General features: G+C 39.0%; 1 protein-coding gene across 1 annotated transcript; it reads left to right on the top strand.

Moving 5' to 3' along the window:
• Positions 1-14: 14 nt before the first annotated feature.
• Positions 15-27,406, top strand: SPMIP7 (sperm microtubule inner protein 7). The gene is given in 11 exon segments (XM_074897475.1): positions 15-199; positions 201-386; positions 388-504; positions 3,670-3,724; positions 6,082-6,154; positions 7,188-7,315; positions 7,765-7,832; positions 8,921-8,962; positions 9,471-9,578; positions 23,658-23,765; positions 27,301-27,406. Coding segments are annotated over 11 exon segments (1,176 nt in total).
• Positions 27,407-27,979: the final 573 nt, after the last annotated feature.

Genomic DNA, 27,979 nt, shown 5'->3' with positions numbered 1-27,979 from the left:
GACAATAGAAGAGAATGGCTGGGATTTCCCACAGAGCTGAAAGGCAGACAAGTGCCTTGAAAAAGTCCACCTTGTCGGTTGAACAAGTTCACAAGATGGATCACCAACAGTATCAACGTCTGTTAAAGGTGTGCATGCCTATTGTGAGAGGTCCTGAGAACAGACATGGCTTTGCCAGCTTTGAAGAGAAAAACAGTAATTCTTAAATTAAATCCATTCACCCCTCCAGTAGGGCTGAATTACCCTTTATTCCCACACCAGGAGGATGGGCCTCTAGTAGATCCCTGCTCAGGCTTTATGAGCCCGGGAGTAGGTGCTGACCTGCAGCGCAATGTTGGAAGACGTATTGAATCCCTGGTAGAGTACAGTAATGTCCCCAGTCACAGAAAAGAGGGGCCAGCCTGCTCACAGGAGGCAGGTGATCCTCCTGGAGAAAACCAGCCAGGACAGGAGGTGGAACTCCAGGGCTGTGTCAGCTGCCTTCTGTCAGGGCATGACTCAGAGGTAAAGCAAACTATTATTTTTATTTCTTAATCGCCAGAGAAATTGGTGATGCTTAACAAATAAATAAAATTAGTTTCAGAACTCCCATACCCTCAAGATGAAGGAACAACCTTATAAAAGACATTTGTCCTGGATATTTGAACTGAATATAACTGCAGTAGAGAGTTTCTATGACTCATTGTCCCTGCTGTAGGGAAGACATACCAGTGAGCAAATTCTAATGAGTGTTCTAATGCTAAAACCCCCCAGATTTTGAAAATAACTAATGCTTTAAAAATTCTGTTTATGTACATTTTAAAGTTATATACAGTAGTTCTAACGCGCACCTGTTTTAATGTAAACCAAAATAACAATTCACTCCAGAGTCGGGAAATCCCCTGGATATTTCTGTGTCTTTAAGTATTTCCTGACAAGTTGCAGTGCAGCGTATTTAAAGACCTATTCCAGTGTCGAGTTGGTTGGAGAACAGAAGTTCTTTAAAACTGACATTACATGTTGGTCAAAGTACGTATTACCCTCTTATTTAATATCAATATGTTTCACATAAAGTTGAGTCTGTTCATTTTGTATTTATTATGGCATCAAAATGGAAATTCATTCTTTTTAACATGAAGCAAAATTGGGTTGGTAGTTACTATTCAGAATTTTCTGATGAAAATTCTGGAAAGCAGAAATATCTGCCTACAGCTTCTAAAGGCAGACTTAATTAGCAGTAAGCAATATGGTTGAATTTTTATAAATATTAAGCTATTCCAACAATTTTCATAAAGAAATGTTCATTACAACTAGACCAAAATTTTATGGGAACTGAGGCCAACATGCTTTTAGATGAGGGGAAGTATTTCTTAGAATATGGTAAAGAAATGTAAATAAACTCCTTGTTCTACTTTACTGTACAGAGGTAACATTCTCACTTCATAGTTAGCTGTACTTTATCCATGTTGCTGACACCATGAAGTCTCTATGTGCTATGAATTCAGGCATGTTTCTGGTTCTGTTTTTGTCTTTGAACTTTGCATTTTAAGTCACTTTAAACTTACTGCAGTCATATAACAAAAAAATAGACTACATGATTTTCCTTTTTTTTCCTTCCTCATCCCATGTGATTTTCACTCATTTTTCAGTTGCTGCGTTCTGCATTTATGTGTGAAAATAGACCTCAGTCATCAGTCAAAACTGATCAGCTTTTTTTTTCTGCAAGCCTCTGAAAAAGTGACGAGGAGAAAAGATTTGAATATGTATTTCTATCTGACCATTAATTTTTCCAATGCAGAGAAAAGCAGAGACAGAGATACAGATACTCTGGCACATAGAGACACCTGAAATGAACACAAGACAAAATCTGAAACAATGTCATCAAGTCAGTAACCTGGGTTACAGTGGAGAAAGTGGTCTGAAATCGACAGTAGCTCCAGAAAGCAGATAGAAACTGTCTGGTGACTTTTTGGTGATTTTTTGTTGGGTAAAGTTCACTATTAGAGTGAAATACTAACTCCACTAAAGCTGTTAGAAAAAGTCAAACTTAAAGCAGGGACAAACCTTGAAACATTTATAGTCCAGCATGGATTTCTTAAGGAAGGCTGTGCAAATGTTCTTCCAAATCTAGTATTTATTTCCAAGTTTTCCTGTGATGCTGAGGTATTAACTACAAATGTGTAAATATAGATATAAAAAGTCATTGAATTTTAAGCTACTATTTTTAATGAGATTGCATAAACAAATTCCAGATTTCAACTATATGATTCAGAGACCAACTAACAGCCCTTGGGCACGTGATGTGATGAAAGTTGCTAATCTTTCTAGATATCAGTCTCAATACATTCCACAGCTAAGTTGTTTGTGGAAGTTGTGTTGAAAGAGTGATCAGTCAGGCATTTGTTCTACAGTCACTTTCTCCACTGTGTTGGGGATGAATGGGAAAAAAACAACCAAACAACCAAACCAAACCAGACAGAAGCAGCCTTTGAGACAGATGAGCTGAGATATATAAAACATCTGCAGTAGACAGGAGGCTCTCTGTTGTGAGAGGATGTACTGCTGTGGCTTTGGCAGTCAACAGTGTTACTTTGAACTTACCCAGCAGTCTTTTGCATCTACTGAGCAAAGCAAGTTTATTGAACAGTGCCTGCTTCTCACCTTTGCTATTCCAGACCCTCAAAGCAGGTCGTTCTAAGACTGGAGAATCAGAGCCTGCCAGAGAAGGGAGATGGCTGAAGAGCATTCTTCATGTGTTCTCGCTCGGTATAGAGAAGGTGTTCAGTGCTAGAAGACAAGGTCTTTAGGAAGTTGACAGTGTTTGCCTGTTGAGTTCCCTTCTCTCACTCATATGACAACAGAATTTTCTAACCTTTTCTCTGTGGTCTCAAGTTTCTTTGCAGTGTTTAGAAGGACCTCAAAATTTGACTCTGCAGGTGTATTTGGAAACCTAGTGACAAAGCCCTCATAGCCAGTTTGTAATTATTATTCTGTCGCGTATGGCTTAACACAGCAATGGGCATGGGGATTGCAGAAGGAACCAGGCTATTTGATAAATCTGATAAGGAGTAGAGATTACTTCTTACCCCTACTGGAAACTGACATACCTGTAGACACAGTTTTCTTCAAAAACTCAGAAATGGGAAACTATATTATAGAGTTTACCTGTAGACTTGATAATAACCCTTTTCTATAAGAAATAAGTGCAGAACTAGAGTGGCCATATTTAGATTTGTCCAAAAGCCCAACTAGTCCAGTATTTCATCCAACACTCTGGGTAATTAATAAAGAATGTCACCATACTTCCTCGCATATTTTACTATTATGTGATGATTGGTTGACCAGGGTTTCATGAGCAGGGGATGGTGTGCTTGTAGTTAGTAGTCATGGATTCATAGATTTGCCTTCACAAATATTATATCCATTTGCTTTTTGAGCCTATCACTTAACTTTAAACCCTCTGTTTCTAGGTAATTTTTCAATATGTTAAGCAACAAAGTACTACCACCTGGAAGATGGATCATTTACCCCTTCCCTCCTTCTCTGATCTTCTAATAAATTATTTATCCTTGTGAAGATCTTGTCTTTATTCCATTGTTACTTTAAGAGGCTGTGTTGAAGAATTTTTTGCAGAAGTTGTTGAAATAATTGTATTTGCCTTATACTAATTTCCCAATGGCCTTTGTATAGGAAGAGTTCCCTTCCCAGTGCTTCCTCTCCTGAAGCAAGAAGCATTTTCTCCAGAGTAATCATTACTCTGGAGAAGTAGTCATTGAGGAGTAATCCAGGATTAAGCAGCACATTGAGTGTGAAACATACCAAGGTAGGATTCCAGCCTCTCCTACCTTTCAAGTAATGATAGGAAATGACTGTAGGCAATGATGGTGCAGCCTGTTTGTAACATAGATACTTACTGAGATAAAACCTTTTACCTCCCTGCAGGAAGAGAAAGAAGAAAGGTTAGTCAGAGGCAACAACATGTAAAGCAAAGAAAAAAATGTGCAACTTTAAAAACATCAAATTGACAATTCAAGGACACTCATAAATAACATGCATAGCTCAAAACTATTGTAGCATATAAACAAAGTCAACTAAGAATGAAAAATTGCCTACAGTAGGCTCAAGAATGTCTGTGCTATTAAATAATTACCCATAACACAATGAATTGTGTAATAGCATACTGCCTAATAAGCTAGTAGGTCATCTGGAAATGGTGCATAAAAACTCAGAATAATCCCTTGAGAGCTGAGTACCATAGAGTAAAACAACTCTGGTTTCACTAAGGATTTGATTATTTATCCTCTCTACAGTTACGTATTTCACTCTGCATTTGTTTTTCACTTGCTCAATAGCAGAGTGATGCTTTGTTTATTCAACAGCTTTGTTCTTTCTCTGTTGCTTCTTTTGTCATGCATGTCTTTCTATTATAAGTTGATGGGTTTTATGCTTATTTATTAGTTTTCAGGGGATGATTTGTAGCCTTTTCTTTCAAAGGAGTAAAAGAGAGAGAAGAAGTAATGTTAATGGTTTATATTTATTTTCCATATATAAAGAGAAGTAGAATAATTACCTAAAGAACTAAGCAAAATAATCTGGAAGAGTTATCTATAAACTTTTCATTTGGCATTATTATCTCTTGCTGGGCCCACTGAAGTCAATGCTCCTATTAATTTTAAAATATAAGAGGTCAAAACCAGTGCACAGCTTTTGAATGACAGTGAGGCACAGTGAAGCTTGTAAGACTGCTGGTTTAGTGCGACCTCTCTGCATATTTATTTATGTAGTGACATAAGAATCTCACTTTTTCCTTTAAAAACAAAAGGAAAAGATGTTCTGGCTTTCATGGTTTCTGGGAAACAGCTTAGAAATATGAGTGAGCACATCTTCAGTTTCTGACTCAGAATCCAAACCAGAAATTCCCTAAATTCGTTATCTGTCATTGAATCCTACTTTGTCAGATTAGGAGACTAGTTTAAGTAATAAACTGAAACTGACAGTATAATTAAGCTTGTCATTGATCATGCCATTTTTGATTATTTTAATTTCAATCAATTAACACAGTAGAAAGCCCTTTCTTTCAGGTTGGAGAACTCCAGTGAAAGTTGCTCCTGCTCTACCTGACCAAAACCATATTTTTGCATTTTGTATGGATCCCAATCTCAAGCCAAGTGCTCTTCTTGTAATGACAGAAACCATATTTAAATAATTTTGTTTCTGGTCTGCTTTCCATTCAACATACTTGGGCAGTGATTACAGTAGTGTAGTGACTTTATCATTTCTTCATCTAATTATATTCAAATAAGCACTATATTTCAGGTAGCTATATGTTATCATGACAAAATTTTAATGGTGGCTGTTGCTCCAATAATTTTCATTTTTTGTACTGTTATCTAGTTAAGGCATTTAGACTGTAATGTGAGACTGATACTACCAATGTCAGTTATGTGTAACTGGTGACAGAGTTAGAGCAAAAATACCAGAATTACAAAAGATACCAGAACCTCATACTTGCTATAAAGACTCATATATTTAATACTTAGGCACCGCCTTATTTGGTGCAAGTCACAAAAAAATAAGTAAATTTTTAAAATCAGTTATTCCACAGGGCAAGTTAGTTGTCTTTCCCACACCGAAAATATGACAACATCCTTCATCCTTCCACACTGATGAGACTATTCAAAGACCTTAAAGTGTTGCCTATACTTAAATCGTTAAGTTGGACCTCTTTTGTACCAACAAACATCATACAAATACATTAGGCGTGTGTGAGGGACTGCAAATTGTGGTTGCTATGCCATTTTATAAATAATATAGCAAATGGAAAGCTACATACTTGAGGAGTAGAGAGGCAAGGATATTTTATTAGCTTTTAAACTTGTATTCACTATATTACATTTTCTTTCTAGAGTAAAACTCTTCAAAAATAGATCCATTCTTGATCTCCAGTGCTAGCTGGTGAAGTATGTGGAAATGCATGTCTCACATTCTGATGCAAAAGAAGATAGTAAACAGGGAAAATGCAGATACATAGTTTAAACAAGCAGTCATAGGATCCTATGTGTTGATAGCATTGCTTTCTGCCATGTAGTTGATTTCTCTTAGGAATCAAGTGATCCTTCTGCAAGATAGAGAAAAGAAAAAGCAAGGGACTATTTCTACAAGTCAAATACTAAAAGTAAGACACCATTTCTTTTAAAGTCTTGTAAAAACACTCCTTGCTTGTGCTTTTCTTCATTTTTTCATCTTTTTTTTTTTTGCTACTGTGCACCTTTAGGTAGCAGTACATACCAAACTACAAACACTTTTTCTATCACTCAGAACTTCTGGTGTTTTACCAGCATTTAGCACAGGACTCATCTCATGAAATTTAGATACCTAAAAGCTTGCATCCAGTCTGTGCCTTTCATCTCCACTTCCTCTATAGTGAAGAGAAACCAGAGTTTCCAAAAAGGCATTCTGTAAATCTGTCTTCAACACCTGTCACAAGCATAACATGACTGGTGTCTAATCTCTATGTCTGGTCTCACTTAACTGATTATTCAAATTTAGACAAAATAAATCCCATCATCACTGTAAGTTTATTGGAAGATAAACTACCTCTTTCAATTAGTGAGACAGTTTTAAAGAAGATAAGCCTTTGAAACTATACCATTACTTGTTCCCCAACAAGCAACATATAATTCCAGGCTTTTCATTTTCCTTTAAACCAGAAATATACACCTTTGTTATTTTCTACATCCTTCTTTGGCACGTAATTCCTTATTATCTAGCTACTAATGATAGTTACTAATGATTATAGAATCATAGAATCAATCATAGAATAATTTGAGTTGGAAGGGACCCTAAATATTATCTAGTTCCAACCCCCCTGCCATGGGCAGGGACACCTTCCACTAGACCAGGTTGCTCAAAGCCCCGTCCAACCTGGCCTGGAACACTGCCAGGGAGGGGGCAGCCACAACTGCTCTGGGCAACCTGTTCCAGTATCTCACCACCCTCACATTAAAGAATATTTTTCTAATATCTAATCTAAAGATGCCAAATCCAAAGGATTATTGTCTATAAATTGAATTTTTTGTGAGATGCAGGCATTTCAGAGCCATAGAAGTGTGCTATCGTCCAAAGTCCTATAGGTCATAGATTGAGTTTCTGTTATTCCTGTGCTATATTATATGGGAACATTTTTCTCTCCTATTGTTAATCTAGAGCTTATGAAGAAGCTGCTTGAGATAATATGTTACCTTCCAGCCTCCAGAATCAAGTGGAAGTGTTGGATGATCCTACTTCCCAATGTTTCACAAAAAGGAGATACAATCCTGAACCTGAAATAAGCCAAGTCAATTTCTTGCTAATTGGATTTAAGTTTTGCTGATGAAATGTAGCCTAAAATTTCTGTATGTCATGCACATAAATCCACAGCAAAGCTTTCAAATGAATACAGTTCCAAGTGAACATTTAAGGTCATCAGCACACTCCAGTAACTGCCTCAAATGATTTCATGTTTTTCCCTCCCCCTCCCCTGTAAATTGGTACAGAAGATATGCATGCACAGTACCAAAAGAGAGGACAAGGATATTGATGAATAATTGATTTATAGGAATGATGCTGTACCATAACAAATCTCACATTAAGTTAGTTTACTTCTGATTATTAACTGTAATGATTTTTGTTTATGTTAAATGTAAATTCAGTCTTGCAGTTGCTTCAGATTGCTGCATGAAAATCTGCTAAGCCAAATTAATTAGGTAATACTACTTTACAAGAAGCATCTAATTATGGTTTTAGGTTGTTGGAGGCTTCTGGGACAGATTTCAAATGAGATCTTTTACCTCTCAACAGAGACCTGTTGATTTGTAAATTTCATTTTTTGATGAGTGTCAGGATCATCTGAACACCTCCTTTATGAATTCTGCATACAGTTAATTATTTCAGAAGACTAAATTCAGCAACATTCTATAACTAGAGAAGTTAAGATATTCCATCAATAACTATATGAAAAGTATACTCTAACATGCATATCCTGTGAGAGAGTTAAATATAAGAAGCAGAAGAAATCTGTAAAGTGAATGATTGTCATGACTTCATACATCTGATGTTTTGGTTAAGACATAACATTTATGAAAACACCATAGTAATCATACACATGTACAGACTCAAGGTTTTATCTGCTGTCTGTAGAATCCAAAACAATCACCTGTGCATTGGTGTCTTTTCTTCACTCTGTATTTCATATATTCTGTTCTATCTCTGAGTGGAGCGTTTCAGATGAGCCCAGTAAAGGGTGACAGGATGTTCAGAAGAGTTCAGATAAGAGCCAAGTAGGGATGGGAAGGGAAAGGTTGGTCAAAACAAGACAGGAAGACTAGAACTTTTCTCTTTTCCACTCCATGACCCAGCAGGTTTGCTCGGGCAAACTCAATGAACAGGTGTGCTACTGCGCACATACAGTGGGAGAGACAGGTACCTCTGTAGGGTGGAGGGAGATAGAAAATGCTATCACTGCGGTTTCTTGAATGTTGCTCTTTCAGAGGAATATAGACATGGACAGTGAGAGCAGCTTGCAGGGACAGACCGAAATAAATTCAGACCTGATGTTAAATTTTCCCATGTTCTCAAGAATTGTATGAGAGTGGTGTTACAAGTAGAGGAGCAGTTAATTTTTAAAGAAAGCTTGTTTATACTATCCTATGAAATTGACTGAAGTCCCAGTATCTGAGAATAAAAAGACAAGATTCTGCCTGCTGAACTGGGTCATTTAGCATATATGCCAACCTAATCATTTACTATGGCCTTTTACCAAATACAGCTGAGCATTGCATCATTCCAAGAGCAAAACTTTGACTTGTCACCACCTCTTTTGGGACCTCATAAATATTCTATCAGAATATTCTGTCTGGTGAAAAAAAAAAAAAAAGTGATTGATCTATTTTGTCTTTAACAGTGTAAGCGGAAGCTCTCAAATCTGTCATATCTCTTTGTGTAAGTAAGTACGATGTCCCTGGATTGTTTCTACTTTCGAAATTTTTGATTAAACCCAAGCAATTCATCTCTCATTTTCTGAAGCAAGAGTTATAGACTATGTTATATAATCTCAAGATGTTTTCTGATGCCAAGGGATAGCTGAGTCTCCTCTGCTTGCGGGTGACTCCATCCTTTTACCTGTAAACTAGAAATCAGGATCCATTATGTCCTATTTGGAATAATATTTCAGTCTGATCATGGGCATAAAAGGACAAGAGATGACACATTTCTGTCTTATTTCCCTGCACATATGTACTACAGCTGTCATCTCATGTGCTGCAAGTTCAGCAGATGATTGTTTTCATCTTGGGACATGCCAAGCACACAGGGCAGTTCATCTCCATGTTTTTTCTTGTGGACCGTTTAATAAATAACTAGAATTTTGGAGCATGCAGTATATGGTTCAGCTGCCTCCACCAGCTGTCTTATGAATAATGTACGTATCTTTGATTTCCTTTCTATCCTCACAGTGACTGTGTTGGTGCAGTAAATTTTGAAGACATTGACAATGCCGACGTAGACGTAATCCCACTTAACCATGTGTGAACTTCAAAGCCTCACTACACAAGCACTGTACAGTATGTTTCTCTTATTAGCATGATTTTGATACTGCCTCTTGAGCTCTTGTTACTTGGGAAAGGGGAGAAAACAGTTAAGATCTGTTCTTGGGCCAAAAGAATTTTAAAAATTGGGGGGAGCACTCCTTATTCTTTTTAATGACTTGAATGAGGTCTGTTAACACAGTAAGTGCAGTGGGCTTTCAGATTCAAGGTTGTACTTGAAAAATCTTTTTTAATAACTGAGTCAGTAGTAAATGGCCTATGGTGGTAACCGCCTACAGTGGTCACTGTAGGTCTGTATATATCTAAGGCACCATTCAGTCTAGATATACAAAATTAGTCAAGGAAGCTGATACAAAATGAGCAGAGAGATGTCTACTGAGATGATGGTGTAGCAGATTTCATCCATCTACTTGTGTTATGGTAAGCTTAAATGCATCCTATTTTGACTATGACTTTGTCTTTATTGTATCCCATTAGTATTATAGTTTCAGGGAAATTATGCTGCTAACACCATGCATCATGCTTTTCAACCAGAAATGATTAGGGTTTTTCTTCCATCCAGGAGTTCCTCTGTGGCCCAAGTGACCCTGCCATCCATCTAGTACAGAATGGTCATAATGAACTGACAGTAACTGATTATCAGACCAAAAGCTACCCTTAGTATGCCATCCTGGGGAGTAAAAGCTGCCTGTGGTAACACCAATGCAATATACTGTCTTGGTATAATTAACTCTTCATGATCACAAGCTCTGACCTAGACTGGGATGGAAATCAGAGTATACTCTCCCTCCTGCTGTTAAGCTTGCTAGATGAATCACACAACCAAGTTTTAAGAACTCAGCAGACACCTTTCTGTTTTTCTTAACTGAGAAGGATTGCATGTGAAGCTACTCTGAGCACATCTGCTAGATCCTACCCCAGAGCATTTGCCTCATGGCTCCTAATGATGCTGACACTACCTAACATAGGCATTCCTGTAAATGTCCAGCTGCAGAAAATAGATTTATGTTGCATTCAAGGCTCAGGTGGGGACGACATAGAAGAGAAGGTTCTGAGCTAAGCAGGCGCCAGGAATTTCTCCTGATGTCATTCTGAATAGAGTTCTTACTTCCAAAGAAACCATGTTTATTTTCAAAATATGCCATACTTTCACTTCAAATGCTTCCTGTTCTTTAGTGTTAATGAACAGGTCTGTTGGGTAGAAGTGCATGTGTCATTGTTTATGTGTTTTCTTTAGTGTTTAAGTGAATGTGTTAGACTAGATATTAGGAATCATTTCTTTACAGAAGGGTTTGTTAGGCGTTGGAATGGGCTGCCCAGGGAGGTGGTGGAGTCCCCATCCCTGGAGGTGTTTAAGAGTCGGGTTGACATAGCGCTGAGGGATATGGTGTAGTTGGGAATTGTCAATGTTAGGCAAATGGTTGGAGTGGATGGTCTTCAAGGTATTTTCCAACCGATTCTGTGATTCTATGATTTTGTGATTCTGTTTGAGGGGTAGTATGACTTGAATATTGCCATGTTAAAAATGTGTGATTTTTAACTTCAGTCACTAGATGGCCTTTGAGTTTGCAAATGGTCCCTGAATGCCATTAGGAACACCTTACTTTGAATTTCAAAGTTCTTGATCTAGCTAAAAGATTTTCACTTTAAGCATTTCCTAAAGTTGTCTTTAGTAGCTTGAGCTGATATTAAGCATTTATTTGCAAACTTTCAAGAAAGTGAAATGATAAAAGTGACAACTTAATGGTAAAGTAACAACTAAAATTGATAAAACAGGATAGAACTGTTCTGTTAATTTAATCAAATTTTCTCTTTGCATAGGCCTTTCTTTTCTGTCCTTTCAGTGTCCTGCACAGTCCACATTTGTGAGGAAACTACAGAATGGATACTTCATTGGGGGAAGCAGAGGTGGAGAAGCTGTAAAAATATTGTCTTCTCTTTTCTGAAGAAAAGGCATAATGCTGGACCTTACTCACATATGGCAGAGTATGTGCTAAACATTCCTAGTTGCTGGGAGCTGCCTTGGAAGTAGCTGGAATTTTTGAGCTCCATCTTAGGTCTGTTCATTTCTGTTTCTTACATTAATTTCCAGGAGAATGCATATCCTTTTACAGTGCATCACATGCTGTCACACACGTGTGTGTGGAACAGCACACCATGTTTCACACAGCCTTACTCATTACAGCAGTACTTTCACAGGCAACATAAGGTGCTAAGCATTGTAAGATGGTCAAGTTTGACCCATATTATGGCAATCAAACCTATTAATACCAAGATTTTATGTACATAATGCAGCATTCTGGTTGTTTTATCTCACCTCCTGCACAAGTCTTCTGATTTCTCATAGCTTTCATCTAACTTTTAACTTCTGCTTGAACTAGCACATAGAATAGTATTAAATGATTATTGAGAAATGTGTTTTAAAAATACAGCACACATAGCATACTGCATAATGCTGAACAGAGATTTCTGAGTTTGTAGGGATGATAGCAGAGTTATTAACCCTCAGTTCTGCCATGTCATACTGCTGTTGCTCTAGAGCTTTGAAGAATAGAAGCTGGTGTGTATACTGTGCTGCAAACAGACTTCTTGTCTGGAGCTATTTACAACATATGGTATCATGGTGGATTTGTAAGTATGAGCAACAGAATCTGTATTACCTTCTTTGGTATTCTACATTTTCCATGTAATTTTCCTGTTTTTTAGTGAGTGAGTCTGTGGATTTCATTGATTTCTAGCAACCAGGAGACCAAGGTCTCTGAGACCTAAAAGATTCTGACATCTCAAAGCTATGAAAAACTCAACTTCACCTGAAAAATTCTATCAAGTTCTTCGTATTTATTTTCATATTTATTCTCTGTCTATGACTGTCAGACATCAAGATTGCTGTGATTTCAAGCAGAAGAAAGAAAGAAGACCTAAAAGTGATCCCTATTTTTTTTTCACTATGTGTGTTTGCCAGTAGTTCTGGAAAGATGTGCAAAGATATTAAGGCTACTAGACTCACACCAAAATCCTTGAAAAGTTAGATCTATTTGGATTTAGAAGGCTAAATATGCTCTGTAAGTCTGTAAAATGTAAAAAGCTCTTTGTAGACAGTCACTTTCAATCTTTTCTGCCTCTACTTGGGTAACAGCATCGGCTCTCAGGCATTACTCCAGAGTGAGACACTGTTCTTCCCCAGATCATGCAAGTAAGTGGTTGCCATTCAAATTATTAGCAAAGATGAAACTAGCTAAGAGTCATCTGTCATGTAATTTTGCAGAGACAAACAGGAAGAGTGGTGAACCTGGGCATGTTCTGTATCTTACCCTTGCACCCACTCTCTCTTCCTTTTGGCAGAACAGGAAACTGTCTTCTGTTTTTCTTCTTTTTTCTTAAGGAATTAGAAAAAAGGTAAAAGTCATAACTTATGCTGCAGTTGATCATAAAAGCCCCTAGTATAAGATCAGTGTTGCAAAGCTGCTGTGCATATACCCAGTACTCTAGATAATACTTGAAGTCGTTACCATGTAATTTGGAAGTTTTATGGATGGGAATCCAGGTGCAGTGTGATTAAATGGTTTGCCAAAACCCGTTGGGAATCTATAGCACAGTTAAGAATAAAACTTCATGTATCCTGAGCCCTAGCCTGTGCCTTTTCTTTTTACCAAACTCTGAGCTTTAAGCTATAGAAATGGTGCTTTGCTGAAACTTGGTCTTAAAAAATACTAAGTAGCAAAAATAATGGCCATATAAAGGATAGGCTGAGACACAAGTGAAGACTCAGGAATCCAAGTCTTTTTTTATTCTGTTTTTCTCTGTGGTTTGGACATGGAATAGCTGTGGGAGCCTTCATCCCATGTAAAAAGCCATGTCATAAGTGCTGTAATTCATCTAGAAGTGCTGAATTTATTAATCTGAATTTATTAATCAAAACTGTGTTTGTGATCTGATGGCAATCCAGGATGATCCGTGGACATTTCCCTAAGGGAGCTGTGGAAATGCTTTTCTCAGGTCACATCTTCACACTTGACCAAAGATCCTGAATGGTAATTCAGTTCCTCTCATCCTCTTCCAGGGAGTCTTGGGGGAAAGGGATCAATTACACCATCTCTTGAGGTCTCTTCCAGCCCTGGAATGGAGCATCATTCTTAATGTCCTTGGTATGCACTCCTGAATTTGCTAATTTGCTTTAGGATGAACTTCTTCCTCTCTTTCGTCCTCGGCTATGTTGCAATGTATGCCTTAAAGTTGGAATCTTCTGTCATTTCTTTGTGAAGGGCAACACAGAGAGATTTTTTTTTTTTTTTTAAAAAAAAAAAAAAGACCCAGTCAAAAAATTAGAAGTTGTTGTGAAAGAGCACTCTGAAAATCTCTTTCTAATGCAGATCTCCAAGAATCTTTATAAAACTTATCACGATCTCGTTTTACAGCTCAGTGCTCCATCAAGTGGACTACATTGTCAGAGCACAGGAGCTGTAAGCTTGAATCTCATCTTTTTATGCCACTAACTATCCAGGTTCCAAATTGAATGCTTTGATGCTTTTTTGTATTTTCATTGTATGATGCTTGTGTTATTTTGTTAGGTATACTGGACAACAGTTGTCCAGTGGCTCAAGTGCCTTTAGCTGTATTTTTAAATTTATCAATTTTTTATGCATATTTTCTTCTTGTTGTGTTTTCTGTTTCTAATTTATCTACTTGTCTGCCTACTTTAAACTCTCTTCTTGTATTTGATTTCTTTCAAATCCATGAAGTTTAAATTCCATTGCAATCACTGAGTTAAAGGTATCTGCTTAAGATTTCCTGAACAGTGATAGAATTGTATACCTGTTCATATATTTTGCAGAACTGAGACCTCTTTGCTATGTTTTAGAAGACTTTGAACTCCAAATTGATTATGTCTGTTTACCTTTGTTATTTTGTCTTTGTTTCTTACTGATATGATTATTAATTATTTGCTTATAGTATGTATTTATTTGTGAAGATGAATATTGCATTTGGTTTTATATGTCACGTAGCTAACCACATACCAGGTAGGGAAGCAACTGAGAGCTAAAGAGTATGTTTTGCGCAGCCAGACAGGCTTTCAAAAATAGCTCAGCAACCACACATGAAAACCAGAATTCTGAAAGACCTGACATTCTGGGTGCACGTTGATTGCTAAGCTCCTGTGAAAATCTGGCCACAGACACCAGAGTGAAACTTCTAGGTGCTGAGCACTTTTAAAAATCTGATCCCCTGTGTTTAACTGCTGCTCCAATCCAAATGTGTATCAAAGAAGAGGAGGATGGTCCAAATTCTGAAGAAACATTGTATTTTCAGCTCCCTTGGGCAAGTTACACAGGGGAGAAGCACAGCTACAGTGACTTCAGGAAGGCTCAGACTGCAAAATTCTCAGGGCACTTTTGAGAGGCTCCATGTTATTAATAAGTGAAAATAAGTAATGACCCATTTCATTCTTTCTTGTTATTAACAACTACTTTGAAAAAATCTCTTTTTTTATTCAGAAGTGCATTTCCATAGAATCATAGACTGGTTTGAGTTGGAAGGGACCTTAAAGGCTGTCTAGTTCCAACCCCCCTGCCATGGGCAGGGACACCTTCCACTGGATCAGGTTGCTCAAAGCCCCGTCCAACCTGGCCTTGAACACTTCCAGAGAGGGGCATCCACAGCCTCTCTGGACAGTCTGTTCAGTTTCTCACCACCCTCACAGGAAAGAATTTATTCCTCTTATCTGATCTAAATCTACCCTCTTTCAGTTTAAAACAGTTACCCCTCATCACTAAACCCCTGATAAAGAGTCCCTCCCCATCTTTCCTGTAGCCCCCTTTAAGTACTGGAAGGCCGCTATAAGGTCTCACTGGAGCCTTCTCTTCTCCAGGCTGAACAACCCCAACTCTCTCAGCCTGTCCTCATAAGGGAGGTGCTCAAGACCCCTGATCATCTTTGTGGCCTCCTCTGGTCCCGTTTGAGCAGGTCCATGTCCTTATGTTGGGGGCCCCAGAGCTGGACACAGTACTGCAGGTGGGGTCTCACGAGACCGGAGTAGAGGGGGAGAATCCCCTCCCTTGACCTGCTGGCCACGCTTCTCTAGATGCAGTCCAGGATACAGCTGGCTTTCTGGGCTATGAGCGCACACTGCTGGCTCATAGTCAGTTTTCCATCCACTAATACCCCCAAGTCCTTCTCCGCAGGGCTGCTCTCAATCCACTCATCACCCAGCCTGTATTTGTGCTTGGGATTGCCCTGACCCGTGTGCAGGACCTTGCACTTGGCCTTGTTGAACTCCGTGAGGTTTGCAGAGGCCCACATCTCAAGCCTGTCAAGGTCCCTCTGGATGGCACATCCCTTCCCTCCAGCAGGTTGACTATATCACACAGTTTGGTGTTGTCAGAAAACTTGCAGAGGGTGCACTCAATCCCCCTGTCCACATCACTGACAAAGATGTTAAACAGCACTGGTCCCAACACCAGCCCCTGAGGAATGCCATTTGTCACTGCTCTCCACTTGGACATCAAGCCATTGACTGCAACTCTTTGAGCGTGACCATCCAGCCAATTCCTTATCCACCAAGTGCTCCATCCATCAAATCCACGTCTCTCCAATTTAGAGACAAGTATGTCATGTGAGACAATGTCAAATGCTTTGCACAAGTCCAAGTACATGACATCAGTTCCTCTTCCGTTATCTACCAACAGTGTAAAGGTCACTAAATTAATCAGGCACATTTTGCCCTTAGTGAATCCACATTGGGTATTACCAATCAACTCCTTATTTTCCATGTGCCTTAGCATGGTTTCCTGGAGGATCTGCTCTGTGATCTTGCCAGGCACAGAGGTGAGACTGACTGCCCCGTAGTTCCCTGGGTCTTTTTTTTTTTTCCCTTTTTAAACAAGGAAAAGGTTATGGTTCCACTTTTCCAGTCAGCAGGAGGTCCACCGGACTGCCATGACTTCTCAAATATGAAGGATAGTGACGTAGCCGCTTCATCCACCAGTTCCCTCAGGACCCTCAGATGCATCTCATCAAGTCTAATGGACTTGTGCACCTACAGGTTCCTTAGATGGTCTCAAACCTGATAGCCTGTAGTGGGCAGTTCTTTATTCTTCCACTCCCTGCCTTTGCCTTCTGCGTCTTGGGCAGCGTGACTGGAGTACTTGCTGAGGAAAAAAAGTTGTTGAGTACCTCTCAGCCTTCTCCATATCCCAGGTAACCAGTCTCCCATTTCTTTCCAGGGAGGGCCCACATTTTCCCTAGTCTTCCTTTTATCACCGACATACCTATAGAAGCTTTTCTTGTTGCCCTTGATGTCCCTGGCCAGATTTAATTCTATCATGGCTTTGGCCTTCCTAACCTGAAAATTGCTTGGACAATTTCTCTGTATTCCTCCCAGGCTACCTGTCCTTGTTTCCACACTCTGTAGACTTCCTTTTTGTGTTTCAGCTTGTCCAGGAACTCCTTGTTCTTCCATGCAGGCATCCTGGCATTTTAGCATCTTTGATGGGATGTATCACTCCTGAGCTTGGAGGAGGTGATCCTTTAATACTAACCAGCTTTCTTAGGCCCCTCTTCTTTCCAGGTCTTTATCCCATGCTACAGGTCCCTGAAGAGGCCAAAGTCTGTTCTCTGGAAATCCAGGGTAGTGAGCTTGCTGTGCGCCCTCCTCACTGCCCTAAGGATCTTGAACTCCACCATTTCATGGTCACTGCAGCCAAGGCTGCCCTTGAGCTTCATGCCCCCTGCCAGCCCATCCTTGTTGGTGAGAATATGGTCCATCATAGCACCTCTCCTCATAGGCTCCTCTATCACTCAGAGAAGGAAGTTATCATCAGTGCATTCCAGGAACTTCCTGGATTTCTTCTGCCGACAGATATCAGGGTGGTTGAAGTCTTCCATGAGGACCAGGACTTGTGAATGTGAGGCTGCTCCTATTGGTCTATAGAAGGCCTCATCTGCTCAGTCTTCCTGGTCAGGTGGCTTGTAGCAGACCCCCAGTATAACATCTCCTACCCCTGCCCTCCCTTTAATCCTGACCCACAAGCTCTCAGTCAGATCTTCATCCATCCCCAAGCAGAGCTCTGTGCATACCAGCTGGTTGTTGACATAGAGGGTGACATCCCCTCCTCATCTCCCCAGCCTGTCCTTCCTACAGAGCCTGTATCCTTCCATTCCAACACTCCAGTCATAGCAGTCATCCCACCACGTCTCTGTGATGCCAATAAAATTGTAGCCCTGCAGGCGTGAGCACGTCTCTACCTCCTTTTATTCCCCATGCTACTTGTGTTTGCATAGAGGCATTTAAGTTGGGCCCCCAGTGAAGCTGACTTACTGGCTGTATTGTGTTGCTCTTCAGGTGCTCTCCTGCTGGCCTGTGACCCCTCTCCAGGCTCTGGGCATCTATTGCTGGCACTGGCATCAAGCTGGTGGGAGCGAGAGGGATTGAGGTTCCCCTCCCCAACAACTTTAGTTTAAAGCCCTCTTCACCAGCTTGGCAAGCCCATGACTGAAGATGCTCTTTATCTTCTCTGACAGATGGAGCCATCAGCCCCCAGTAGGCCAGGTTTCTCAAAGTGAAACCAATGGTCTAAGTAGCCGAACCTCTGGCTGTGGCACCAGTCCTGTATTTTAAGCCTAATAATTTTGAAAATCATAAAGAAACTGGTTTTATTGCATCATCTGGATTCCCAACATAATAATCTGCTGTTCTCTTGTTCTTAAATATCTTTATAAGTATGTAATTTTGTATAATTCTTCTCCAGCCCTAGTCACCAGCTTTGTCCTTTGTTGACCTCTTCTCCAATCAGCTGCCGAAGCAAGGTTATGCTCTATGTGGCATTTTAGTTCTGCAGGTGTTTTAAGGGTCAATGGAAAAAAAGCCTCCCACGCTGGTGATGGGGATTTCCTCTGTAGTATTCATGGGCAGGGCTCTGGTAAAGGCTTAGTCTTACAGACACAAACAACTCTCCTTCTTGGCATTGTCAGAACTCCCTTACACCTTCAGTGAGTTGGTAGTACTTAGTGTAGTAATAGTGTAGCACATTTAGTGTATTCCAGCATACACAGCAACAGTTCATATCAGTCAAGTGTTATATCTGACTTGTGATTTTCTCTTTTGCATGTTCATTGTATTATAGCACAGCAACTTCCTGATTTTCATCTGGTACTTACTGGAACCTACCTCTTGAAATCTGACAAAAGCGGTTAGGACAGCGATTATGTTTTCTTGTTCCACATTAAAAGCACCTGCCTCCAGAATTAAGTAAAAATCTGGCAGTTGTTAACATTTTAAAACCTGCTACTCATAATTCATCAGCTCTCATAATACTCAGTAGAGGGCAGTGCTTACACAATCATATGCATTCTCACAAAGTGTTATTTACTTAGCAGCACTTTGAAGCATCAACTAATTCATTGCCATAACACTGGTAAAGTATATTATACTATTAGTTTTTGAAAGATTTTTTAAAATATTTAGTTTTTTTGAAAGACTGAGGAGGCTGAAGTGACTTGTCCAAAGCCACAGAGGTTGTCTCTGTAAGAAAGAGGACAGGGTCTGACCAAAATCCATTTCTGGAAGCAGTTGATTGAAATGAAAACTTAATACATACAGTTTCTAGGAAGACAAGTCCTAAGTGTTTCAAGTCCTGCAGTTCTTGCCCAAGTCTGTTCTCTGAAACTACCCTTTATTCTTGGTTTCCCAAGCACATTGGGCAAAATGCTACTATCACATCAGTAAATCTGTAGTGACTTCAGTCATATTTCTTCAGTGTAGTCAGCTTCCAACTGACTGTGTGCATACATCCCTTATCATTTCAAGCTACCACAGAAACCTCACAGGTCACAATTAGCTGGGGACAGGACCCTCTGCTGCCTTGCACCTTGCATAGTCATTTTCATGGGCCGCCTAAGAGGTTTCCCACACTAGCTTTTCTTCAGAAACTGACAGCTTGTCCACCATGTATGCCTTTTTAATGATTTTCCAGTTGAGTCATTCAGGGGGTTGAGGGTGGGGAATGCTGAAATATCCTGACATTTTCCAAATGAGATTTTATTGCTGGCTTGAAATGCTTTCTTGTTTCTGAAAAATATTACCCCATACTAGAAAGGGGGTTTGAAAAAGTTGAAAGCAGAATAAAAGTATTTGAAATTGTAGAAACAAAATGTTCCAGTTCAACATGATTCAAAATATTTCTGGGGAATTACCATTTTAATGTTTTATCCTTTTAGAAATCCCAAATCCATTTGTAAAAACCCATTCTCTATCCTGCTTTGATGGCTGAGGAAGAAGGATATGAAATTCAACCCAGAATGCTCTGTTCAACAATCCTGTCAGTCCCATTCTTCACTTTGCATGGAGCACCTTGTTTTGACTTCAGAAGTTTTCTCAGGTATATTCTTTCCCAACACAAGAGTCTGTATACATTGAGTTTCCTGACATAGGATCATGTCTGAGGCGTTTTTACCACAGGTTATTCTGCTTGGCAAATAGGATCATAGAGTAAAAGAAGAGCCACAGACGTGTAACATGTCAGTCTTCCTGGAAGGGAAATTGAGGTGGAAGCCAGTCGCGAGTGTTATGTACCGTGAGTGAAACCTGAGAGGCCTATTTTTTAATTGCAGTAACCAGAAGAGCTAGTTAATGACTTAATCTGGTGATTTAGGTCTATGAGATTTATACAACAGTGTTTCTAAGAAAAAGTAAGATGTTAGGAACTCCTTGCTTTTAAGTGCAAGGTAAGAATCTACTGGATTGCTTTCACTAGGCAGAGGTTTTGCACAAAGAACTTGCATACCTCAGTTGCTCAAACTGAATCCAAGATGTGCTAGATCCAAGTTTTTCAGGAATTACAAATTATTTGGGAGAATCTTGATTTTGCTCCCATAAAAATAGCTGACATGGAATGTACATGGCAAACCTGGGCATCTAATGCCTTGGAGACGCCTTAGGCTATTGCTTCCAGCTGCTGCTTCAGAACAGTATGGATGTCCCAGGGTCCTGTGCTATAGGTTTATCTCATATACATTAAGGCATCTCAGATAGCTCTAAATGTCAGTATGGGTATCCAACTAAATTAAGTTCACACTGTTTTTCCTGAACACTACCAGGAAATAAAAATCTTCAAAGACATCCTGAGATGGACATATAAAACAGAGGCACACCAAAGCAGAGGCACTCAGAATCACTACATTCCACTTGAAAAATCTTAGGTCTTGCACAGATTCAACTGTCAACACTGTATGTTGCTTACTGTTGAGACTAAGAGTTGCTAGCATGATAACAAGGAAGTGTATGAACAAGAGAGATGTCATGGTTACAGAAAGAAAGCTTGATGACGACAGCATAACCACAGAGGGGTTTTGTATGTTGCCCAGTGGTAGCCTGGTACTTAGTTGTTTTCTTTAGTAGCAACAATCTGGTTTAGCAGCTCATCAGAGAAAACACACAAGAGCTAGACAGCCTGATCCAAAAACAAAAAACCAAAGGGGTATTTTTTTAACCTCAATTTCTTCTGCTTTATCACATATATATAACCACAGCACATTTTTGCATCTTTTTTGCAGGTTCCCAGGAGAACAGCTGCTTTACTGTAGTGTAAGCTTTCTTAATATCCTGGTACTTTTAGCTTCTCTCTGCCCATCTCTCTTCTCTTTCAGAGCTGCATCCTTCTCACATGTTACATATATACCAACTTCTGTCAATCCTTTCTAACAGTCTAGAACAAGTCTTCATCTTGGGTCATCTCTCAGGATTGATTTTTTGGGTCACATTTGGCCATTTATGATGCTTTTCTCCTCTAGTTTTGCAAGTTTTAAAGGTCAGAAGATTGTATCAATGAGATGCCTCACAGCATATAATGTATTTTAATATCTCCAGAGTTGTATAGTTATTATGTGAGTTAACTCCAAATAGGCTTATAAAATATTGCAAGTTAATATGGGGCTTCTTCTTATGATCTCCTCTTCTCTGTGATGCTCATACAATTTCAAGGAAATCAATGGCATTTCTTTATTACATGTAAGAGATATCTTGGTACGTACCACATCACCAGGGTAATAGAACTCTGTTCACAGTCTGACTGATTCTTTCAAGGTGATGCCACATTTTCAGGTTTGGATGAATGCATGTGCTTATACTCACACACCCCAAATGTCCGTTGTGTCCCTCACTGGGATCTCTGCATATGCAGATGAAATTTTCTACATAGTTACCTAATCTGCAGGTAACCTAATATTTGTCTACTTTGACATGAAAAAGCAAATTTGTCTGCAAGTCATTCTTCCTAGTGCTGAAAATATGTTCTACTGCTGTACTAGATTTTCAGGCCTACTCATCACCCCTGCATGGCTGCTGTCAAGACAGAGAGCAGATTTGTTATTGCTCAGCCAACTACTTAGAAAGTCTCTACAAGTAACAACTTCCCAGGTGCTACAAAACTGCTGTATGGATTCTACAAAGCCATCTTCTCTGGAGGATCATGTACGGGAACATGGCCCAGGGAGTATAGCAGTGTATGAATATATGGGTTAGTGCAAGGCTACTCCAAAATACAACAAAGAACTAGATGATCTTTCTGCTAACTGTGGGTACAGACTACAACATATACTGTCAGTGCTCCTGTGGCAAGTAGAGTTCACCCACAGTCCTTTGTTATAACTGTGGTAGGTTGATAAAGCTTTTTGTCATTACCTTCGCTGTTCTGGTGAGGAATTTCAGAGCCAAGGTTCCTAGCACACAAGTCAAAGAATTTTCTGGTAAACCACATCTCATGCATATGTCCAGTTTTGTATCCTGTGCTGAACTTAGTTGCGGAGAAGTAGCTGATCAGCTGTACTGAGACTAATAGCTCTATGCACTTTTTATAATTAAAGGAACTGTTTATTTTTATGCAGAGTACAGGGGAACCAAAAAATACCTCAGTGATTATTTTAAAGGAGGCACTGTTATCATTCATGTTGTCTGAAGACCCACAAAAGACTAATAGAGGCAAGGTTTACAATCTCAAGTGTTCAGCTGATTCGATGGGTGAAACAACTTGTCATGAACTGTTACCTCCATGTATATGGGTAGTCTGGAAATACGTATAATTCCACAGTGTCCTATTTTGAGCTGTCAGTGTAGAACAGTACTGATAATACTCTCTGAATAACTTTGTTCTGCAAAAAAGCTGTCATATTGGGGGTTTAGATTGTTTTATTTTTAATCTTCATGGGTTATCTCTCTGAATTCATATTAGTACCACCTTTCCCCCCCCCCCCCTTTAATTTTGTCCATCTCTGCTTCATCTTACATCAATTGCTATCAAATTTTTCTGTTTTGCTACCTTAGATAAGTAGAATTCTTTTTTCTGTCTCTTTAGGGAATCTTCTTTATTAATTTCACATTAAGACTTAGCATCAGAATTTAAAAAAGGCTTTAGTTTTTCCAAGATGTGGCAAATACTGTCTCAGTCCATCGGTGTACTCAAGCTAGAATTTAAGTTGATGTGTCTGAGCAGTGTTAATAATATTACATATGCATGTAAATGCGTTCTTAGTAAATCCTAGGGGAAATTTAGAGAACTTTAGAATAATTTGGGAAATAATTTTTCTTTTAGGCCATGAGAAATCACACCTGTTGGCCTAAAGCCTACTAGCTAAATTCCATATTTGAAGACACCTAAATATGAGCTAAATCTGTATCACATTTTTGAAGAATATTTCCTTGCTTTTTGTGCTCTGTGCAAACCCCATGACCCCATTTTTAATCTGAGATTAAATGTTGCTTGTAATCCTGAATATCATACAGGTATTCAACCTAAACAACTGGGGAGAGAAAAAAAAAAAAAAGGAAAAGTCACTAAATGAACTCACTTTTGCCATGTCTAACCAAATATTTTGGGTCAGATCATCAGCTAGATCATCATAAAGTTGTTTCCCAGATCTTAAAAGAATCTATGCCAGTTCATACATTCTAAGGAATACTCATTATTTTATGAAGAGTTTTTACCCCATCCATCTTTGATAAACACTAGCTATTTTAGAACTGATCTGTAAGTCATATTTCAAGCCTGTAGTCATTTAATTTACCCTTTCTCCACCCCTCATCCCCCCTTTAACTTTTTCCTTTAGCCCTCCAGATATCCGTGGATATGCTGGCAAGGTTCATTGGTCAGCAACTCACGCAGCAAATTCTAATCTTCCATCAACAACCCCATCAATGATTCCACGAATACATGGGTAGATATGTGGTATATTTCTCAGCTTGTTCAGAAAGATTACAGGAAAAATCCTATTTGCATTTATTTAGTTAAAGAACAATTAAATGTTAAGCGTGACGTTCCATTGGCTTAAAAAATACAGAACAGTTGGAGTTGGATTCCACCACATTATTGTCATGCTAATCTGAAATCCTTTTGAGAACTCAGAATTTTTCTGGAACATCGTAAGGTATGTATAGGGAAGGTAGTTTAACACTGAGGTAAATCATGATTTCTAAATGTGGATTATTTTTACACTGGGCAATTTTTTCTTTAGCTATGGTTGCTAAATCATGGTTTAAGTGATTTTTTTTTTTTTTAATTGTTTGATCTGTGCGTGTTTTGAAAGAGGCCCAAGAATGTCAAAGTTTAAAATTCCGAAAAGAAAACTGTGTGGTGTTGTGTTTCCAAATTGGTGTTGGCAGACTTATGAAATGGGTATTTGCTATACAAAAATAGTTGTTAAAAATGGGTGGGTTTACTTAGAAGGCACTGAGAGGCAAAATCATGCCATGCCCCCACATAGATGCAGCTTAGGACCCTGTGGCTATGAAATCATCATAGCTCCACATCAGTATTGTGGCTACCTCATGAAATGAATTAGTTATCTTTATTCTCTCACTCTTTCGTACAAGGCTTGTAAAAACTATGGGCCAGTCTAAGTATTTTGGTGTCTCACCCTTGTTGGTTTAAAAAGAGCTGGGTGTTTCAGAACAGCTGAAAAACACTTTTCCTTTTGTTAGCACAAAGAGCTTCTGACATTGGCAAAGGACCAACCTAGCCTTTCTCCAGTAGCTTCAGAATATCTTAAAAACTGTTTATTTCCCCCCTCTCCTTTATAATTTTGTGCTTTAGATTCTGCTTTCTTGTTAGCCATAATGATCTAAGGCATGGTGACACTCTCCCAAGTTGCCATGTTTTCCTGATAAATTTATCTTCCATTAAACTGTTTAATTTGCCTTAGGATTCCGTTTGCAACACATCACACTTCTTTTTCAGCATTGCCAAGTATCCGGAAAAGATTTGACGAGCTTCAGGGAGCTGCCTGGCTTTTAAAGGATTCACCTTGTCAAGTGTTTCATCATTGTGCAAAAGGCGCTGACTTTCATTCCTGCTGCCCTCCATCCATTCACCTCTGCTCTTTTTCTCTTGTGGTTATACTTAGAAAACAGGCAGTTACCTGTAGTCACAGTTTGCTGTTGACAGGGAATGAAAAGATGCAACGGAGTCCTGAGTCTCTGTAGACTAATAAAGCTGAACTTGGGGCAGCATGATGCAAGACTAACGTGTGTAAATGTCACAGACAAATAAAAAGGCAAATGCATCTTAGCAAAGATCATTGACAGACTTCAGACAGATACCAGATTTCAAGAGCAAAAAGAGAGGTACCACTGTGATCTAAGAAACGAAAACACATCTGTTACTTCCTCTTACTTTATACAGGTGTTATTGTGGGTGTAGATCATAGTGGATTAATTTTCTTAGTTTTGAGTGGATAGCAAGAACAGCATTCTCATTTCAGTGCTAATGGATACTTTCCAGGAACAGGACAGAATCCCCTGACTTTTCTGAAGAAGGGTGTATAGGGTACAGATAGCAAAATTAATCATACCCAGACATTGCAGACCAAGTTTTACCACCCTTTTTGGAGCTTAGTGGTATATTCCCCTGAGGGTGGTACCCTGGTTGAAAAATTGTAACAGTCCTATTTCGCTTTCTCTGGACCTACTTCTGGGGTAATACAGTATTTACTTAAGATGGAGGATTGTAGCCCTCTATGAAACTGCTATGCAAAACTATTAGAAATGCTGGGAATCTTCCCCCAACATTAGTTAGTGATGCCCATAAAAAAGAGATGCTTAACATTTGATTCTTTCCCTTTGTAAAATAAATGATGAAAAGTCCTGCTGATTTCAGTAGTCACAGGTCATGCTATACTGTAGTGGAGAGGTGAGAAGAGAGATTATTCCTGGAATTTGGAGTCACCTTCATATGTTTTTCATGTACAACATGATTTCATTCTTACTGTTTTTTAAAATGGTGACCCCTTTTTTTTTCTCTCTTTGATCATTCTCAAGCCATGAATTTAATAATTTCTCAGAAAGCAGCAAGTGATTGCATGTGGTGGATGTTTTTATAACTGCTTTATTTGACATGTCTACAACATATGGTCAGTCTCCTGAAGACAATTATAGGTATCGGAGGGAGTGTCTTCTCTTGCCTACTGCTAACATGGTCTAATAAATGTTCCTGTCAAAAGTACCAGCAATATCAGATAGACCAGGCAGCATGCAACCACTTGTGCACTGTATTTCTATTGCATGGATCTTCCACAGTATGTGGGGCAAAGTCCTTTATACCTGTTTTAAGCATTCTGAACCCAAAAGGATTCTATAAGATGTAGAACAAAAGAAATACAGTTTCTTCATCTTCAAATATGAATAGTATTTTTATATGTTAAGCTTTATTGATGTATTTTTATTGTATTTTTATTTCCAGGTTATCCCAAGGTGAAGTGAGAAAGTTTCAAAGTCCTTTAGTGCGGTTAGATTCTGGTGGCATCATTTAGCTTTTCATAGGGAGGAATGCTTTATGTGTTGCTTTGTGTTTACCCACAAAACACAAATCCATTTGCACTATGACATTGATGGAAATTTATTGGCCTCACCATAGTTAATATAAAGATAGTGCTAGATTTAGTTTGATTTTTGGGAGAAGGGTTGCAGCATTCAGCAGGTTTCTTTGGAGATTTAAAAAGGATCTTTGGGTCAAAAGAAAATATTTTTTGTTTGGAGAGTGAGTGAATGTAAGACTCTGTGGTCAGTTCTGTGTCAGCCCTGCTTTTGATTTGGTGTTTCACAGCAGAGGGGCTACACGAACTTAGGCTGTAAGTGAAAGATTATTTATAGTGCCTCTTCTTGTAAAAGATTAGAAGAGTATTAGAAGTCTAGCATAAATTGTTCCCTCCCAGACTGTCCCAAGCATATTTACTAATGCCTGTCCCAGTATTCTGTACCACAAGGACTGGGCATCCAAGCAGACACACCATGGTGCCAGAAAAGTGTTTTTTCTAGGCTTGAAAGCCAAGTGCCCAACACCACCTCCAGGCACCACAGGGCCTTATGTGTTTGAATGCATTCAGCATGCTCATGGCAGTTCACCACAGATAGTGTGCTGGTCAGTTCTGAAGCAACTGCATATGTCCAAAAAGGGCTGAAAAGCATCAAGAGGCAGAACATACCTGTCTTACAGCTGCTGTAGGGATCTGTCTTTCAGCATGTTACATATATCCAGAAAGTAAGATTTAAAATGAGATTTAAAACTCTTAGGAAGATGTGTCACCATTGATCTTAAGGGGGCTGATTCTAATACTATGGAATATTGCAAATTGTTGATGTTGTCTGAGGCCAATGGGCAAAACTGTTTATGAAGAAAACAGTGAGAGGGGGGAAGAGGGAATATTTAGCAATATGAGAACACACTTTAAAAGTCTTTTTTTCTCTGTGTGACTGCAGATACATAGAAAAACATGGAAGCTCATCTCAATATAATCACTATGGATCTTTTTCTCAAGTGATGACTCTAGTTAGTCCTCAGAATTCTTTCAACAAGACAGAATGAGAAACTACTACAGTTTAGAACGTATCAATCCTTATACCTGCATAACTGAGAGCCTCTGTGTGTGACAGTGAGGAGGAAGGAAATGTGCGAAGATTTGTGGATGCTTTAAATACGGAACAAAAATAAAATAAAATAGAAGTGGGTATTTGTGGTAATCCTTATTACATTATTCTCATATTTATGACTTACTAGCATTGACAGTTCAAACCATCTTAAAAACAAGAGGAGTTGTAAGTCGAAGAGTTGAAACTTGTTCTCGGTACTGGATGGCCTTGTTAAATAAGGTTGAAAATGGTGCTGTAGCTGTTCCATCCATTGACATAAACATTTTGTGTATATATATATACACACATGCACATGGGGACATGTGTGTAATACATATGTAAATGTATTATTAACTAAGAAATAATTACAGAGCAGCTGCCATTCTCACTAGCTGTCCTAAGTGTGTCTTTGCAAAGATGGTTAAATGTCCCAAAGTGAGATTTTAATCTTTCACTGTACTGACTCTGTGTGTAATAGTGAACAAAAGGAGCCAGGTTATGTTCTCTGTTCTGGAGTCTAATTAAAATT

The sequence above is a fragment of the Athene noctua genome, chromosome 2, assembly GCF_965140245.1.
Source record: "Athene noctua chromosome 2, bAthNoc1.hap1.1, whole genome shotgun sequence".
Classification (NCBI taxonomy): Eukaryota; Metazoa; Chordata; class Aves; order Strigiformes; family Strigidae; genus Athene; species Athene noctua.
The sequence above is the reverse complement of the archived record's forward strand: the minus strand, read 5'-3'. Positions and strand labels throughout refer to the sequence as shown.